The sequence below is a fragment of the Globicephala melas genome, chromosome 14, assembly GCF_963455315.2.
Source record: "Globicephala melas chromosome 14, mGloMel1.2, whole genome shotgun sequence".
In the NCBI taxonomy this organism is placed as follows: domain Eukaryota; kingdom Metazoa; phylum Chordata; class Mammalia; order Artiodactyla; family Delphinidae; genus Globicephala; species Globicephala melas.
The window spans coordinates 33,008,003-33,024,939 of record NC_083327.1 but is presented as its reverse complement, the minus strand read 5'-3'; the positions used below and the strand labels follow the sequence as shown (position 1 = coordinate 33,024,939).

General features: G+C 37.7%; 1 protein-coding gene across 5 annotated transcripts in view; it reads right to left on the bottom strand.

Moving 5' to 3' along the window:
• Positions 1–16,937, bottom strand: part of GRIK2 (glutamate ionotropic receptor kainate type subunit 2) — a 641,457-nt gene that overhangs the window by 171,953 nt on the left and 452,567 nt on the right. For all 5 annotated transcript variants that reach the window (XR_009558840.1, XM_060283847.1, XM_060283851.1 and 2 more), the window contains one exon: positions 9,047–9,253. Coding sequence is in view for 4 of the 5 variants with exons in the window: in XM_060283847.1 (XP_060139830.1) it covers positions 9,047–9,253 (207 nt within the window). In the remaining variant the exon portion in view is untranslated. The remainder of the gene's footprint in view (positions 1–9,046; positions 9,254–16,937) is intronic.

Here is a 16,937-nt window from a genome sequence, read left to right as displayed (position 1 = left end):
CCTGGAGGTGTACTTTAAAACAGGTGACAATGTGAAAGAGCTTAAGGACTGCATGAGCCACTAGGTGTCAGGGGACAGTGAGAAATAAATGAAAGGTCAACATGCGTACTTGAAAGTTTATAGTACAATCTATTGGCATCTCTGCAATACTTTGAGTGGGACAGCTTTGAGAAGTCACTAGTTATCAAAGAAGAACATGACTATAATGTGTAGGTGGATTCCTAAAGAAGAGGCAGGAGGTACATAATAAATACATAATGAGGTGGCAAGTGTCTGAACTAGGTTGGTGGGTGTAAAACTGGAAGGTAGGGACAGATCTGAGGTCTATTTTTAGCCTGCATAAAAAGAGACTTGACATCCTGCTTTATTAACTTATGTATGGATGTTTACAAGCATAAATCTTCCTGGTTTTCCACTGCCAAGGCAAACATCACCAAAGACTGCAAAGTAATGCAACAGCCCTTGTCTCCTTCAAGGAGTCCCATAATAATATGTGCTGCTAGCTTATTGCAGCTTAGGTGTTTCCCCTCATGCTTATGAATGACTCTAGTTGGATTTACGAATAACAAAAAACAGTTGTCTCATGAGCCCACAAATGAGTTATTAGCCATAAGGAATACATAGCCCAAAGCTACAAGTAAATGTATGTCCAACTTAATACAATGGTTGCATTAGCAAGTTTCTGTGTACTCATCACTTCTATGTCAGGTTTAATAGCTAAACTTGCTTTTAAGAGTGAAAAACTCGATCAAATATTTCATAAAATATTACACAAAAAGTTATGATGCTTTTAATTTTCTGAGGAAACTATGTCACTCCTTATTTCTTTCCTTGGAGCATGAATAGACACTTTCACTGAGGCCCCTGGAAGACAACATAAGAAGAAAAGCATCTGGAAAATATGTCACATATTCTCTAAGGAGCAAGATGCTTGAGTTTCACATTTGTGTGGCACACTGTAGACCATTTGTGTCATTCTTTCCATAAATATTCTTGAATGCTGAACACTTGCTGCAATCCTGTTATTTGTGTCCCCTAGTTATTTTCAGTATATTTGAAGCAAATGAACGCTACCATGTATATACCTTAATACAGAAGACTGTGGATGCAGTGAACTGATACAGTAAAATAGTGTCCTGATAAAGAGTTTAATCAGTTTGATGGCTCAAAAAAATTTTTTGTTACAGGGCGAGAGAGAGGCATGGACATATACACACTAACGAACATAAGGTAGATAGCTAGTGGGAAGCAGCCGCATGGCACAGGGATGTCGGCTCGGGTGCTTTGTCACCGCTGGAGGGGTGGGATAGGGAGGGTGGGAGGGAGGGAGATACAAGAGAGAAGAGATATGGGAACATATGTATATGTATAACTGATTCACTTTGTTATAAAGCAGAAACTAACACACCATTGTAAAGCAATTATACTCCAATAAAGATGTAAAAAAAAAACACAAAAAACTTAACACTGATTTTACTATAATTCAATATAAAATTAATATCAATAGCAACTATAATCCCTACATCTTTATCATTGTAATACTGTCTAAATATACTTTTTGTCTTCAACAAGAATACTCATAAACACTATAGTAGAAATATAGGATAAGTAAGAAGACAAAAACTTTGAACTTATTAGTTCAAACTTATTATGTCTCCATTTGTTGATTATCTATTATTTGTCAGACACCGCATTAGGAAACATATGTGTGTGTGTGTGTGTATATATATATATATATATATATAATTCCTAATTATTAATATGACATTATTTTATTTTTGAGAAAACTAAGGCTTAAAGAGTTTAAAGCAAAGTGCCCAAGGCATAAAGCTACATAGTAAAAGAATTAAGACTTGAACCCACAACTGTCTCACCAAGTACTTACTAGTACACATGTTATGCAGCCCTGTTGTGGAAATGATGGGGGAGGAAGGTGTTTTTAGGGGAAAGTCTTGTCATTTTCCAAGGACTAACAATGCCTCAGGGAGCCACTTTCTCCTAATAACTTTCTGAGGTGCTACCTTCATATCGTACCACCAATAACTGTCCCTGGTTAGATTAAAATGAATTTGAGAGATCTTGTCAAACCCTATACATTGAGGGTCCTCTCAAGAAGGAAGGAGAGAGAAGAAGGTGTTAAAAACAGTTATTACTAAAATAATTAGACCTGCAACTGTAAGGACAAATTCAAATTAAACATGAGACTCAATTCTCTCTATTGAAAATAATCAGAGACCCCTCCCCTTTTCTTAGAACATTTACTTAAGAAAACTTATAATTTTAAGTGCTTTCTCTCTCTCTTTTTGAAATGTATATAAATCTTTAAAAGTTAGTTACGCCTCTTGCCAGGTTTCCCACCAGGGGATGCCTTTCTCAAGGACCTGGGAGGTATGTCTTTGAAAAGGAATCACCAAGGAAGAGTGCACCCTAACTCCAAATTTCTGTGGGAGGGTAGGAGCTAACTTTGGTGGGCAAGTGCCTAAAATCTACCTGCTGTCATAAAGATATGAGAAGCTTATTTTTCTACTGTATAAAGCCAATTATCTAACACAGATGGTCACCTCAATAACCAAATAAATTTAATATGAACTACGTGTGATAAATAGTACTTTCAAGATTTCTTGAGGACTAGTTATTGCTTATCTTGAAAACACGTATGTAATGCGTTGTGTCTGCTTGGCTACATAAAAGGGTGATACTTCTGTCTTTGCAATCTCTTAGCAAATTGCCTATAGTGTACATCACATTCTAGTGTAATGCTTATTCAATAATAAAATTTTCTTTTTCTTCTAGCTTTGTGGAGAAGTTTTCTGGATTGGACGAAGATCTTATTTTTAATTATATTTCCCCATCACAACACCTGAATAAATTCAGCCTCTTGATGGTTATTCCCCTTCTACTTAACCAAGTAAAACCTAGAACATCTAGAAAATGGATTGGCATATAGCTGGTTTAAAATAAATATTGCTTGCCTCTGCCCCCAAGTTCACATAAAAATTATAAGTACCATAATTCAGATGTGGCCGATTCTGTCCCACAGTTCCAGATGTCGACATATGATCCAAGTGTGGCCATTCCAATAACCACCTCCTCTACCCCAGCCTTATGGATTAGTTCCCAGATTGGCACATGGTCCAAAGCTGGCCCAGCGGACACCCCTCCCACCTCCCCCCAACACTCTGCAATAGATTTTGCTGACACTTTGGCAAAAGGAGACCACTATCTCTTTCAGAAGGAGGACTCTAAGAAACAGATAAACCTAGATTAGAGTTTCTAAACTTCAACACTATTGATATTTGAGGCAAGTAATTTTTTGTTGTGAGGGGCTATCTTGTACATTATTTAGAGACTAGCATCTCTAGCCTCTACCCCTTGATGGCAGTAGCAACATCTCTCCCACCTCCTTAAGTTGTGACAATAAAAATGTCTCCCAACATTGCCAAATGTCTCCTGGAGAAAAAATTGCCCCTAGTTGAAAGCCGCTGGCCTAGTGCCAACTTGAGCCTCCTTTGTCACCATGTGGAAAGAAAGTGTTTAAGAATAAAATCTATAAAGAGAGCAAAGCCAAGAGATAACAAGGCAGTGAAAGAGAGGCCAACGCATACAATGGCCTACTTTAAGACCCTGGATCCAATGTACTTGAAGTGAAAATCACTGTTGGATGTTTTTTGTAATGTGGGGCTTTTAAAAAAATATGTTTGTGTAAGCTATATTTAGCCGTGTTTCTTACACTTGCAACTGAAATAGCCTTGCTTGATATTATAACTATTATACTACTTAGATGCAAGTAAATAGAGTAGATATTAAGCTGGTAATTAAAATAAAGTGTGATGGTGTTATGTAATAAGAACGATGTGGAAGCTCATAGCAGGTGGGCTTCCTGCGGTGGGATGGAGAAGCCTCACGGGGGAAGTGTTTTTGAAACTAAGCAAAAGCAATTTAGACGAGGTGAGCTGGACTGGGGTTTAGAGTGCTGGGGACAGAAAACTAGACAGGAGGCAAAGGAGAACAAGACTGAATAAAGTCCACCTGGATGTGGCTGGAGAGAGCAGGATAAGTGAAAATATAAAAAGCTTCACCAGTCAGGGTCTCAACAGAAAACAGGTGCACACTCAAATGAAGATACCTGAGCAGGGTTTACTCACAAAAGGACTTATGATTCTCAAACTTCAGGGAACATCAGAATCTCATCAGTAAGCCTTGTTAAAATAGATTGCCAGGTTTCACTGCAGAGTTTCAGACCTGGTAGGTCTAGAGTAGGACCTGAAAATTTGCATTTCTAACAAGTTTGAAAGTGATACTGATGTTGCAGGTCTATGGAATATACTTTGAGAACCATTGGTGAATGGAAATTTTAAGGAATGGTGCAGGAACCCAAGGCTTTTAGCAGCTAAGCGGTAACCACCCCTAAGATCAGAATTAAAGAAAGCTATGTAGGGTGTAAACTGGAACTGAGAGCAGGAGAGACATTTGTGTAGAGCAGGCACTATTATGAGAAACTGTGACATTCAGTGAGGGGGCACAAGCCAGCTCAAGACGACATCTCAGGGAATGAGGAGGAAAATAAATATTCTAACCTTACTCTCCTCTCTCCCTTGGAACACTGACTGGGAAGCCCTGTTGCTTTACTCTATGTAAGGGAACCTCCCAACAGAGAAAGCAGGGTGGAGAAGGTCTGAGAGTCTATTTGAAGGGTCAGAAAGATTTCCATAGGAGAGAAACAATAACCAAACGTAGAAGGGCTTGTAAATATATTATACAGTTGGTCCTATATCCTTAGGACAACGAAAACTATTGAAAGACTTTATGCAAAAGAGGGGCATGATCAGATTTCTCTTCCTGAAACAAGACTTTAGTTGAATGATATAGTTAGATAACAGATTAAAAGGGGAAGATTCTCATATTGGGAATTTAATCTATGTGACTGTGGAGATGGAGATAAGTGGAAAGCTTTCAGAATTATTTAAGAAGATCACATCTTGGGTCACAAATCAAGCCTCAGTAAATTTAAGAAAACTGAAATCATATCAAGCATCTTTTCTGACCACAATGCTATGAGATTAGAAATGAATTACAGGGGAAAAAATGTAAAAAACACAAACACATGGAGGCTAAACACTACCTTACTTAATAACCAAGAGATCACTGAAGAAATCAAAGAGGAAATCAAAAAACACCTAGAGACAAATGACAATGAAAACACCACGATCCAAAACCTATGGGATACAGCAAAACCAGTTATAAGAGGGAAGTTTATAGCTATACAAGCCTACCACAACAAGCAAGAAAAATATCAAATAAACAATCTAACCTTACACCTAAAAGAACTAGACAAAGAAGAACAAACAAAACCCAAAGTTAGCAGAAGGAAAGAAATCATAAAGATCAGAGCAGAAATAACTGAAACAGAAACAAAGAAAACGATAGCAAAGATCAATAAAACTAAAAGCTGGTTCTTTGAGAAGATAAACAAAATTGATAAACCACTGGCCAGACTCATCAAGAAAAAGAGGGAGAGGACTCAAATCGGTAAAATTAGAAATGAAAGAGGAGAAGTTATAATAGACATCACAGAAATACAAAGTATACTAAGAGACTACCACAAGCAACTCTATGCCAATAAAACGGACAACCTGGAAGAAATGGACAAATTCTTAGAAAGGTATAACTTTCCAAGACTGAACCAGGAAGATATAGAAAATATGAACAGACCAATCACAAGTAATGAAATTGAAACTGTGATTAAAAGTCTTCCCTGGTGGCGCAGTGGTTGAGAGTCCGCCTGCTGATGCAGGGGACACGGGTTCGTGCCCTGGTCTGGGAAGATCCCACATGCTGTGGAGCGGCTGGGCCCGTGAGCCATGGCCACTGAGCCTGCGCATCCAGAGCCTGTGCTCTGCAACGGGAGAGGCCACAACAGTGAGAGGCCCGCATACTGCAAAAAAAAAAAAAAAAAAAAAATCTTCAACAAACAAAAATCCAGGACCAGATGGCTTCACAGGTGAATTGTATCAAACATTTAGAGAAGAGATAAAACCGATCCTTCTCAAACTCTTCCAAAAAATTATAGAGAAAGGAACACTCCCAAACTCATTCTATGAGGCCACCATCACCCTGATACCAAAACCAGACAAAGATACTACAAAAAAAGAAAATTAAAGACCAATATCACTGATGAATATAGATGCAAAAATCCTCAACAAAATACTAGCAAACAGAATCCAACAATACATTAAAAGGATCATACACCATGATCAAGTGGGATTTTTCCCAGGGATGCAAGGATTCTTCAATATACGTAAATTAATCAACGTGATACACCATATTAACAAACTGAAGAATAAACACCATATGATCATCTCAATAGATGCAGAAAAACCTTTTGACAAAATTCAACACCCATTTATGATAAAAACTCTCCAGAAAGTGGGCATAGAGGGAACCTACCTCAACATAATAAAGGCCATATATGACAAACCCACAGCAAACATCATTCTCAATGGCGAAAAACTGAAACCATTTCCTCTAAGATCAGGAAAAAGACAAGGATGTCCACTCTCACCACTGTTATTCAACATAGTTTTGGAAGTCCTAGCCACAGCAATCAGAGAAGAAAAAGAAATAAAAGGAATACAAATTGGAAAAGAAGAAGTAAAACTGTCACTGTTTGCAGATGATATGATACTATACATAGAGAATCCTAAAGATGCCACCAGAAAACTACTAGAGCTAATCAATGAATTTGGTAAAGTTGCAGGATATAAAATTAATGCACAGAAATCTCTTGCATTCCTATACACTAATGAGGAAAAATCTGAAAGAGAAATTAAGGAAACACTCCCATTTACCACTGCAACAAAAAGAATAAAATACCTAGGAATAAAGCTACCTAGGGAGACAAAAGACCTGTATGCATAAAACTATAAGACACTGATGAGAGAAATTAAAGATGATACCAAAAGATGCAGAGATATACCATGTTCTTGGATTGGAAGAATCAATATTATGAAAATGACTATACTACCTAAAGCAATCTACAGATTCAATGCAATCCCTATCAAATTACCAATGGCATTTTTTACGGAACTAGAACAAAAAAACTTAAAATTTGTATGGAGACACAAAAGACCCCGAATAGCCAAAGCAGTCTTGAGGGAAAAAAATGGAGCTGGAGGAATCAGACTCCCTGACTTCAGACTATACTACAAAGCTACAGTAATCAAGACAATACGGTACTGGCACAAAAACAGAAACATAGATCAATGGAACAAGATAGAAAGCGCAGAGGTTAACCCACACACTTATGACCAGCTAATCTATGACAAAGGAGGCAAGTATATACAATGGAGAAAAGACAGTCTCTTCAATAAGTGGTGCTGGGAAAACTGGACAGCTACATGTAAAAGAATGAAATTAGAACACTCCCTAATACCATACACAAAAATAAACTCAAAATGCATTCGAGACTTAAATGTACGACCGGACAGTATAAAACTCTTAGAGGAGAACATAGGAAGAACACTCTTTGACATAAATCACAGCAAGATCATTTTTGATCCACCTCCTAGAGTAATGGAACTAAAAACAAAAATAAACAAATGGGACCTAATGAAACGTCAAAGCTTTTGCACAGCAAAGGAAACCATAAACAAGACCAAAGACAGCCCTCAGAATGGGAGAAAATATTTGCAAATGAATCAACGGACCAAGGATTAATCTCCAAAATATATAAAGAGCTCATGCAGCTTGATATTTAAAAAACGAACAACCCAATCCAAAAATGGGCAGAAGACCTTAATAGACATTTCTCCAAAGAAGATATACAGATTGCCAACACACACGTGAAAGGATGCTCAACAACACTAATCATTAGAGAAATGCAAATCAATACTGCATTGCGGTATCACCTCACACCAGTCAGAATGGCCATCATCAAAAAATCTACAAACAATAAATGCTGGAGAGGTTGTGGAGAAAAGGGAACCCTCTTGCACCGTTGTGGGGAATGGAAATTGATACAGCCACTATGGAGAACAGTATGGAGGTTCCTTAAAATACTAAAAATAGAGCTATCATATGACCCAGCAATCCCACCACTGGGCATATACCCTGAGAAAACCATAATTCAAAAAGAGTCATGTACCACAATGTTCATTGCAGCACTATTTACAATAGGTAGGACGTGGAAGCAACCTAAGTATCCATCAACAGATGAATGGATAAAGAAGATGTGGCACATAAATACAATGGAATATTAGTTATAAAAAGAAATGAAACAAAACTGAGTTACTTGTAGTAGGTGGATGGACCTAGAGTCTGTCATACAGAGTGAAGTAAGTCAGAAAGAGAAAAACAAATACTGTATGCTAACACATATATATGGAATCTACAAAAAAAAAAAAAAAAATGGTTCTGACAAACCCAGAGGCAGGACAGGAATAAAGACGCTGATATAGAGAATGGACTTGAGGACACGGGGAGGGGGAAGGGTAAGCTGGTACGAAGTGAGAGAGTAGCACTGACATATATACACTACCAAATGTAAAACAGATAGCTAGTAGGAAGCAGCAGCAGTGGTGCTTTGTGACCACTTAGAGGGGTGGGATAGGAGGGTGGGAGAGAGATGCAAGAGGGATGGGATATGGGGATATATGTATATGTATAGCTGATTCACTTTGCTGTACAGCAGAAACTAATACAACATTGTAAAGCAATTAAATTATACTGCAATAAAGATGTTAAATAAAAAAAAAACACATTCCATTTTATAAATTAGGACCAAATACTTCAAGATATTAAATCACTAACTACTAGTTAATTTAAGACAGACATTTGTTTCTAATAGAACTATATACATCCCTTATATCCTGTGTATTTGTCAGAAATAATATATACTTTTAATAACATTATTGAAAAAAAAAACTACTTAAAATACATTACTGTTCTCTGACATTATTAACCCCTGACCATCAAAAAAAAAAAAAAAAAAAAAGTAAATCTATTAGAAATCTTCCGAAGTTAATAAATAATGAGAAAAGGGACTTACATGATCAATTAGTTCACGGACCATTCCATTCCATTGTCCATTGGCATCATCCTGGGCTCCATATTTCCCATCCTCCACAAGTCTAATTTCATATGTAAAGCCAAGGATTGTAGATAGCTCTCTGAGGAGGTCAATGCAATAGCCCTCAAATCGATCATTTCCATAAAGAGGTTTGTCAGACTTCTTAAACAGGACATAGGGTTCTTCCTGGAAACAGCGAACATGAAGGTAGGAAGTGTCAGTTAATCATGAAACTTACTATCACAATTATAAGTTTCTTACAAGATAGAAAATTTCACTTTAATTTAGAACAGTCAATTTTATTTTCTTCTAATTGTAATTAATATAGTTTGAAACACTAATAAGGCAGATTACTTTGGGAATACTTGGGTCTCACAAGAGAATATTTAAATATAACTTCGCCACAACTATATAATAAAAATGATATATATCTTATACCACATCTTATATCACATATAATAAATAATATATAATGAGATATATACTATACAATGTATAATACTAAGACATAATTTCACTATGATTACAATACCCCAATCTGAATTATACCATATAATTAATTTCTGGTGTGCTGTTTCAGTGAGGTTTATTGATAAAAGAATGAAAAAAAGTCATTACCTAATTGCCTATCATGTGCTTAGAACTGAATTAGGGACTTTTATATACATGATCTCATTTTGTTCTAAGAACCATGAAAATTACAACTACTATAATTATAAGACAAAAAGTAGTAGCTTACTTTAGAATATAGAAGAAACTAATGTTTATCAAGTGCTTATGCATTCATCCAACAAGATTTAATGGAGCCTACTATGAGCCAGCCCTCCTCTATATAAATGAGAAATCCCTGAGAAATGAAGTTCATGATATAGGGGAAGAAAACAATAATAAATGCCTAAACGACCAGAACACATTACTTCTGATGCTGATAAATTGTATAAAAACATAAACTAGGGCAATAAGATATTGAATGACATCAAGGTACTTGGCAAGATAAGAGAAGATAAGACAGAATTGAGTAATATGTCTGGAAACCTTTTCTGAGGAGATGAAACATGCACTAGAACCTAAAAGATGAGAAGGAGTCTAGCCATTTGAAAATCTGAAAGAAGAGCATGTCAGGACAAGGCCACAGCAGTAAAAAGCCTGAGATCAATATGATACTAGAGCGCCTAGGGACGAGGACAACAGCCATCAATATGATTGAAGTCACATCCAGTATGTGAGGGAACTAGTTGAACAAGGTAAGGATGAAGAGCCAAGTGAGGAACCTTGCTTGTAAGGCTCTGCAAGGCCCTATTCAAGATTATATGTTTAACTAAGGGGTAAGAGAATCCATGTATTAGCATATTTTATTGGGAGTGGGTGAAGCATGGTGTGACAGACTGTCCTGTAACTAAACCAGGGTGCAATTGGCTCTACTACTTACTATTTGACAATGGGCAAAACCTCTGGAAGCTTCTCTCTTAGAGAAAGACAATGCAAAGTGAAAAAGCTTAGGAGGCTGCCATGCCAGTCCATCTAGCAATGCAATCACCCTCCTCCCAACCCCAGGAAAACAGTCATCTCATGAGGGCCATAATACCTAAAGGAGTTTTGGACAAACAGCAATGTGTCAGCTCACCCATACTCATCTCAGAAACAAGGCTAATTCCATCTTTCTTCCCATATCCTTTGACCTGGCCTAACCCTACTGTTTCATGCACACTCTAGCTTGATCAGTTTCCTGCTCTTCTGATGTTCCACTGTGGGAAAGAAGTCCTGCTCAAAGGTCAGCACCTTGTTCCACATCTTCATGCAATTTTTGGAATGTCCTTTTCATTCCTGCCTTACTGAACTATATCCTCTGTCCCAGAGACTCTCTTCAGTGTCACCCCCACACCCCTCAGGGACAGAAGCACATTTGGTGCCTTCCCTTGCCCCTCATTGTGGCCCCAGACCATTTCTTCCCCTGCCTCCTGAGATAATCTTTGCTTCTCTGAGGTTCATGCCACCCTCCTACACCCGGCTCTCTCTTTACAATTGCTGTTATCCAATGAAATTTGAATCAGAAGATTTACTAAGATCTGTGGGATAAGTGTGAAGAGAAGCCTTTATTTTTCTAATTTTTAGCAACTGGATGACAATTTTTCTCTCTTCCAAATCTTATCAACCTTCTCTATTGTATTCAAAATCCATTTGGATCAGCATGGTCACACTCAATCCTTTTACCTCCTCATTGCCAAATCCTTCTCTCATTTAGCCTCCCTCTCCCCCATGATCAAAACTGCACTCTGCATTTCTCAGAAAATGATATACCTCTGAATCAGGATTTCTAACAGCCCATTAATCCAACTCATAGTTCAATCACACCCATGCCTACAATTCTTCAGTTCCATAAAGACCTCTAACACAGTGACCTCCACATTTTGCCATTATCTATCAACCCCTTCCTCACTTCACTGTCAGCCCGACATCCCTTGGTCCACTAGTATAATTTCTATACTACATGCATTCTCATGCCCTTTGCCCGTCTTGTGCTGGGGTATTCGGCTTTACAAAACCATGCCTTACGGAAACTTTTTGTCTTTCCCATGCCTACTCCTGAAGAGTAGAACACTGCTAATTGTTTACACCTAAAATTAATATCCTTAAACATTTTATGGTAGTATCCATTTCCAACTCTATGAGATGAACATTTTATCCATTTTTCTTTATACTTACAGCTTCCCACTCTAATACTCAGTTAATTACCTCAGCAAGAAATTAAAAGCAATCACATGTGATACCTTTACCTTCAGACCACAAAACCCACCAGAACCATTTATCTGTGCTCATTTTCTCTTTCCTTTGTCTACTGCTATGGAGGAATTGGCCCTGTGCTTATTGGACCAATCTCTACACTTACGTCCTGATTCTTTTATCAGTCAGGGTCCCAACACAGGATGCCACTTTGAGCAGAATAGTGATATTCAGTTGAGAAATATAAGCAGTATAAGGCAACTACAGGAGGGATCCATGAGGATAGAAACCATGACCTTGCTGTCTTCCCTCCCTTTGATCTCCTTCTGGGGCTTCCCATTAGTCAAAACCAATCAGTCATTAGTCAAAACCAGAGAGTACAGCAGTCTATTAATGTGATTCGCACAGGTCACCCTCCTGAGAGAGTGAAGAAGAGTAAAGAATGAATCTGGAGGGACAAAAAGAAAGATACAAAGCACATCCCCATCACCTTTCACTTGCTCCAAGACCTAATTAACTGAGTCATTTTCTCTCCCCTTAATAATCAATCTGTCTCCTTATATAGAATTAATTTCAAAGTATATGTACTTGTTCCAATAACCTGCTTCTCAGGACACTTTGTTGTTGTTTCTTTTCTACCTTATTCTAAATGCCGATGACTCTTAAGACTTGGTTATGGCCCCTCTCCCCTTCTTTTCTTAAAATACATCCCTAAATGATCTTACCCATACACATCAAATTCAATAACATCTTTATGCTGATGACTCCAAAATTTATATATCTGACCCAGACCTCTCCAAGTAAGTCTTGGGCACACATCTCCAGCAGCACTTGTCAGCACCACTTAGTCCTTCATAGACATCTCATATCCCTTAATTCCCAAACTGAATTCTTCTTTGTACTTGTACACCTTTTCAGTTCTCTCTGCTTTCAGAAAATGGAAAGTTTCCAGTTACTCAAGCCAGTCACTGAGGCATCATCCTTGCTTCCCTTTCTTTTTGCTCATTCACTACAGAGCAACAAAAATGATCTTCTTAGAGTATACATTGAATTATATCACCGTCACCACTTCAAACCATCCCTAGACTGCCAATGCATTTAGAATAACAAATTCCTTCTCATGACCCCTGAAACCTGTTGTTCTACCATGTGTTTTCATCTTGATAAATGGTTCCAGCACTCACAAAAGTGATCAACTCAAAAGCTAGGGAGTCACTCTCACTCTCTGTTCTAACCTTTGGAAATCGTACAAATTCTTCTGTCAAAACGTATTTTTTTTAAATAAATTTATTTTATTATTTTATTTTATTTTATTTTTTGGCTGCATTGGGTCTTCATTGCTGTGCATGGGCTCTTCTCTGGTTGTGGTGAGCGGGAGCTACTCTTCGTTGCAGTGCACGGGCTTTTCATTGCAGTGGCTTCTCTTGTTGCAGAGCATGGGCTCTACTGCACACGGGCTTCAGTAGTTGTGGCACACGGGCTCAGTAGTTGTGGCTCGTGGGCTCTAGAGCACAGGCTTCAGTAGTTGGGGCGCATGGGCTTAGCTGCTCCACGGCATGTGGGATCTTCCCAGACCAGGGCTCGAACCCATGTCCCCTGTGTTGGCAGGCGGATTCTTAACCACTGTGCCACCAGGGAAGCCCCAAAACGTATTTTGAACTCATCAATTTCTTCCCACCATCCCTGCTGCCACTGTGGTTCATGCAATTTTTATTTATCATCTGGATTCCTATAGTAGCCTCTTACCTCTCTTTTCCATTTATATGTCCCCACAGTCCACTCTCCACAGAAAATCACAGAGATCTTGTGAAAAGTAAATGATTTTATCATGTACCTGCTTACAGCCTATCAGTGCCTTTTAACTGACACTAGAATAAAAACAAAACTGCTTACGCTGGCCTTCTAGGCCCTGCCCGCTTTCCTCTCTAACCTTAGCTTCTCATTCCCCTCTCTCATCATGTCCAGGAACACTGGTCTTGTCCTCAAACTTGCCAAGCTCATTCCTGACCCGAGGTCTTTGCATCGCCTTCTTTTCTCTCCTTTTCTGACTGGGAGGATCTTTCCTAAGATCTTCACATGGCTGTTTCATTCTCATCATTCAGGTCTCTGCTCAAATATCACCTCTTCAGAAAAAACACACTATATGTAAACTACCTCTCCCTTCTAAGTTACTCTCTATTGTTTTACCTTGCTTTATTTTCCTCATAGCACAATCTGAAGTATGTATGCATGTATGTATGCACGTGTGTATGTACGTATGTATGTGTATTTATTTATTGGGGTATGTGTGTTTCTTTCTTCCCCTACTGGAATATAAACTCTTGAGTGTGGAGACATTAGAGATTATGTCCATTAATATATTTCAGTGCCTAACTAAATGACTGGCAACTAGTTGATGTTCAAGAAACGTGTGGTAAATAAATAAAATATTCATCATAAAGGTTTATACTGTACCTTTCCTCCCTGACCTCATCTTCTCTTTAAATTCTAAATATCCTGTTTTCTTGCAGTTCTTCAAATATCTTGCTATTTTCTGCCTCAGAGCCTTTTAACATATTGTTCTATCTGTCTATAATGCCCTTAAACATTGGTGAGCTTCCTTGCTTCCTTTAAGGCTCAAATGAAATGTGAAAACTTTCCTGGGTTCCTTATGTAAAGAGAATCCTGTTATTCTCTACCTCAACACTTTATTTTCTCATAATAATTAATTTATCTTCAAATTTTTATTTGTTGGTTTACATTCTTTTTGATTGTCCCACTTCCCTGGAATATAACAGCCACATTGATTCATAATAGTATCTCCAATGCCTAACACAATGCTTGGCATATAGTAGGGGCAAAGAAAATATTAATTAAATAAATGATAAATTGGTTAATTTTCTGACTCAATTATCTCATCTCTAAGTTGATTTACCAATGCTTTTAAAGTTGTTTGGAGAATTAAACAAAAGGTACCTGGCAGATAACTTTTTAATTATCATTTCATTATTTTAGATACAATAATTTTCAATGGATTTTTAATAGACTTTATTTCTATAGCAGTTTTAGGTTTACAGCAAAATTGAGTGCAAAGTTCAGAGTGTTCCCATATACCGCCTGCCGCCACACGTGCCTAGCTTCCCCGTTTTCAACTTCCCCCACCAGAGTGATACATTTGCTATTTTTGATGAATCTACAATGACACATCACTATCATTCAAAGTCCATAGTTTACCTTAGGGTGGTACTTTCTATGGGATTTGTCAAATATATAATGACATGTAGCTCACCACTGTTAAGTATCATACGGAAGAGTTTCACTGCCCTAAAAATCCTCTGTGCTTTACCTATTCCTCCCTCCCTCCCCTCGAATCCTTGGCAACCACTAATCTTTTTTATTGTGTCTAGAGTTTTTTCTTTTCCAGAATGTCATATAGTTGGATTCATACAGCACGTAGCCTTTTCAGATTGGCTTCTTTCACCTGGTAATATACATTTATGTTTCCTCCATGCCTTTTTATGGCTTGATAGCTAATTTCTTTTTAGTGCTGAACAATATCCCATTGTCTGAATATAGCACAGTTTCCTTATCCATTCACCTACTGAAAGACAACTTGGTTGTTTCCAAGTTTTGTCAATTATGAATAAAGCTGCTATAAACATCCATGTGCAGGTTTTTGTATGGATATGTTTCAGCTCATTTGGATAAATAGCAATGCATTCTATTGTTAGATCATATAAGAGTCCATTTAGTGTTGTAAGAAACTGCCAAAGTGGCTGTACCACTGGCATTCCCACCAGCAATGAATGAGAGTTCCTGTTGTTCCACATCCTCATCAGCATTTGGTGGTGTCAGTTTTCTGGATTTTGTTCATTCTGATAGGTATGTAGTGATTTTTCATAGTTTCCTTAATTCACAATTCTCTAAGGAAAGATGATGTTGAGCATCTTTTCATATGATTCAATTGAGTTTTATTAGGAAAATTTTACAGTTGTCATTTTTCAAAGAGGTTAAATAATTTTCGCAGGTCACACAGCTAAGAAGAGATAATAAAGAACCCCTAAGAAGAGGCCAAGAAGAGATGTGAACTCAGGTTTTCTAAATTCCAAGATACATACTTTTCCCACAATCTTCTATCATTTTCTATACCATAAGATAATTTATGGAAAATCCATATATGCTGCATTTTTAAATGAAATTAGGTAAAACACATAGGAATCAGAAATTAATCTGTAACTAAATTCAAAGCTAGATATTTGGGCTTACCATAAGGTAAAAAGGACAGTTAAAATCCTGTCTAATTTTTATGTAATATATGATCACATATAAAATGTATTCCCCAGGGATACACAGAGTACTACAAATGTGACAGATGTAGTCCTCTTCCACCCTTGGGGATATTATACTCATTTTCCTCTCTTCCTGGACTCTTCCTGGACTCTTCCTGGACTTCTAATCTTTCAAGTTAGATAACACATTTCCATGGATCACAATTTAAATGCCCTTGTTACCTTGGAAGAGGAGGAAACCTGCAGCTAAACAGCTTTCTTGTGCTGGGTATTCACAATTCAGGCATATTCAGGTCTCTTTCTCTGACTGTCCCACAAAAACTTTTGAATACTTTTACCATAATATTTACCATATTGAGTAGAGAGGGCTGGTTTACATGTATATCTTCTGAACTAGACTCGAGCCATTTATATGACAAGATACGTCCTTAAATGTGCATCAAAAGCACCCAACATCACCAGGTACATAGGAGGCTTGCCAATAAAATGACTGCTGTAGTGAACTGAATGGAAACAGACTGCTATGGTCAACTGGGGAAGCCAAGGGAACTTGGAGGAAAAATTTATGACAGCCAAGTTACCCTATGGGGTTTGGGGATGGTGGTAACAAATCCTCAGGTTCCTCACCCACAGGCAGGGGGTTAGGGACTTGAAAAGAATATATCATGCTCCCCTGAAGAGAAGGGTACAGCTAGAGAATTTCTGGCTGGTGGAATGGGGATCAAAAGAAGCATTTTGTTACAATAATTTATTCTATCAACTTCATACTTTGGTTTCAGCCAATTTCTGATTTATAAGTAAATGGATGTGTATTTTATTTTTACTTAGAAGTCACAAAGGTTGACCATTTTTCAAGTTCCATACACTAAGTAATAGCACTA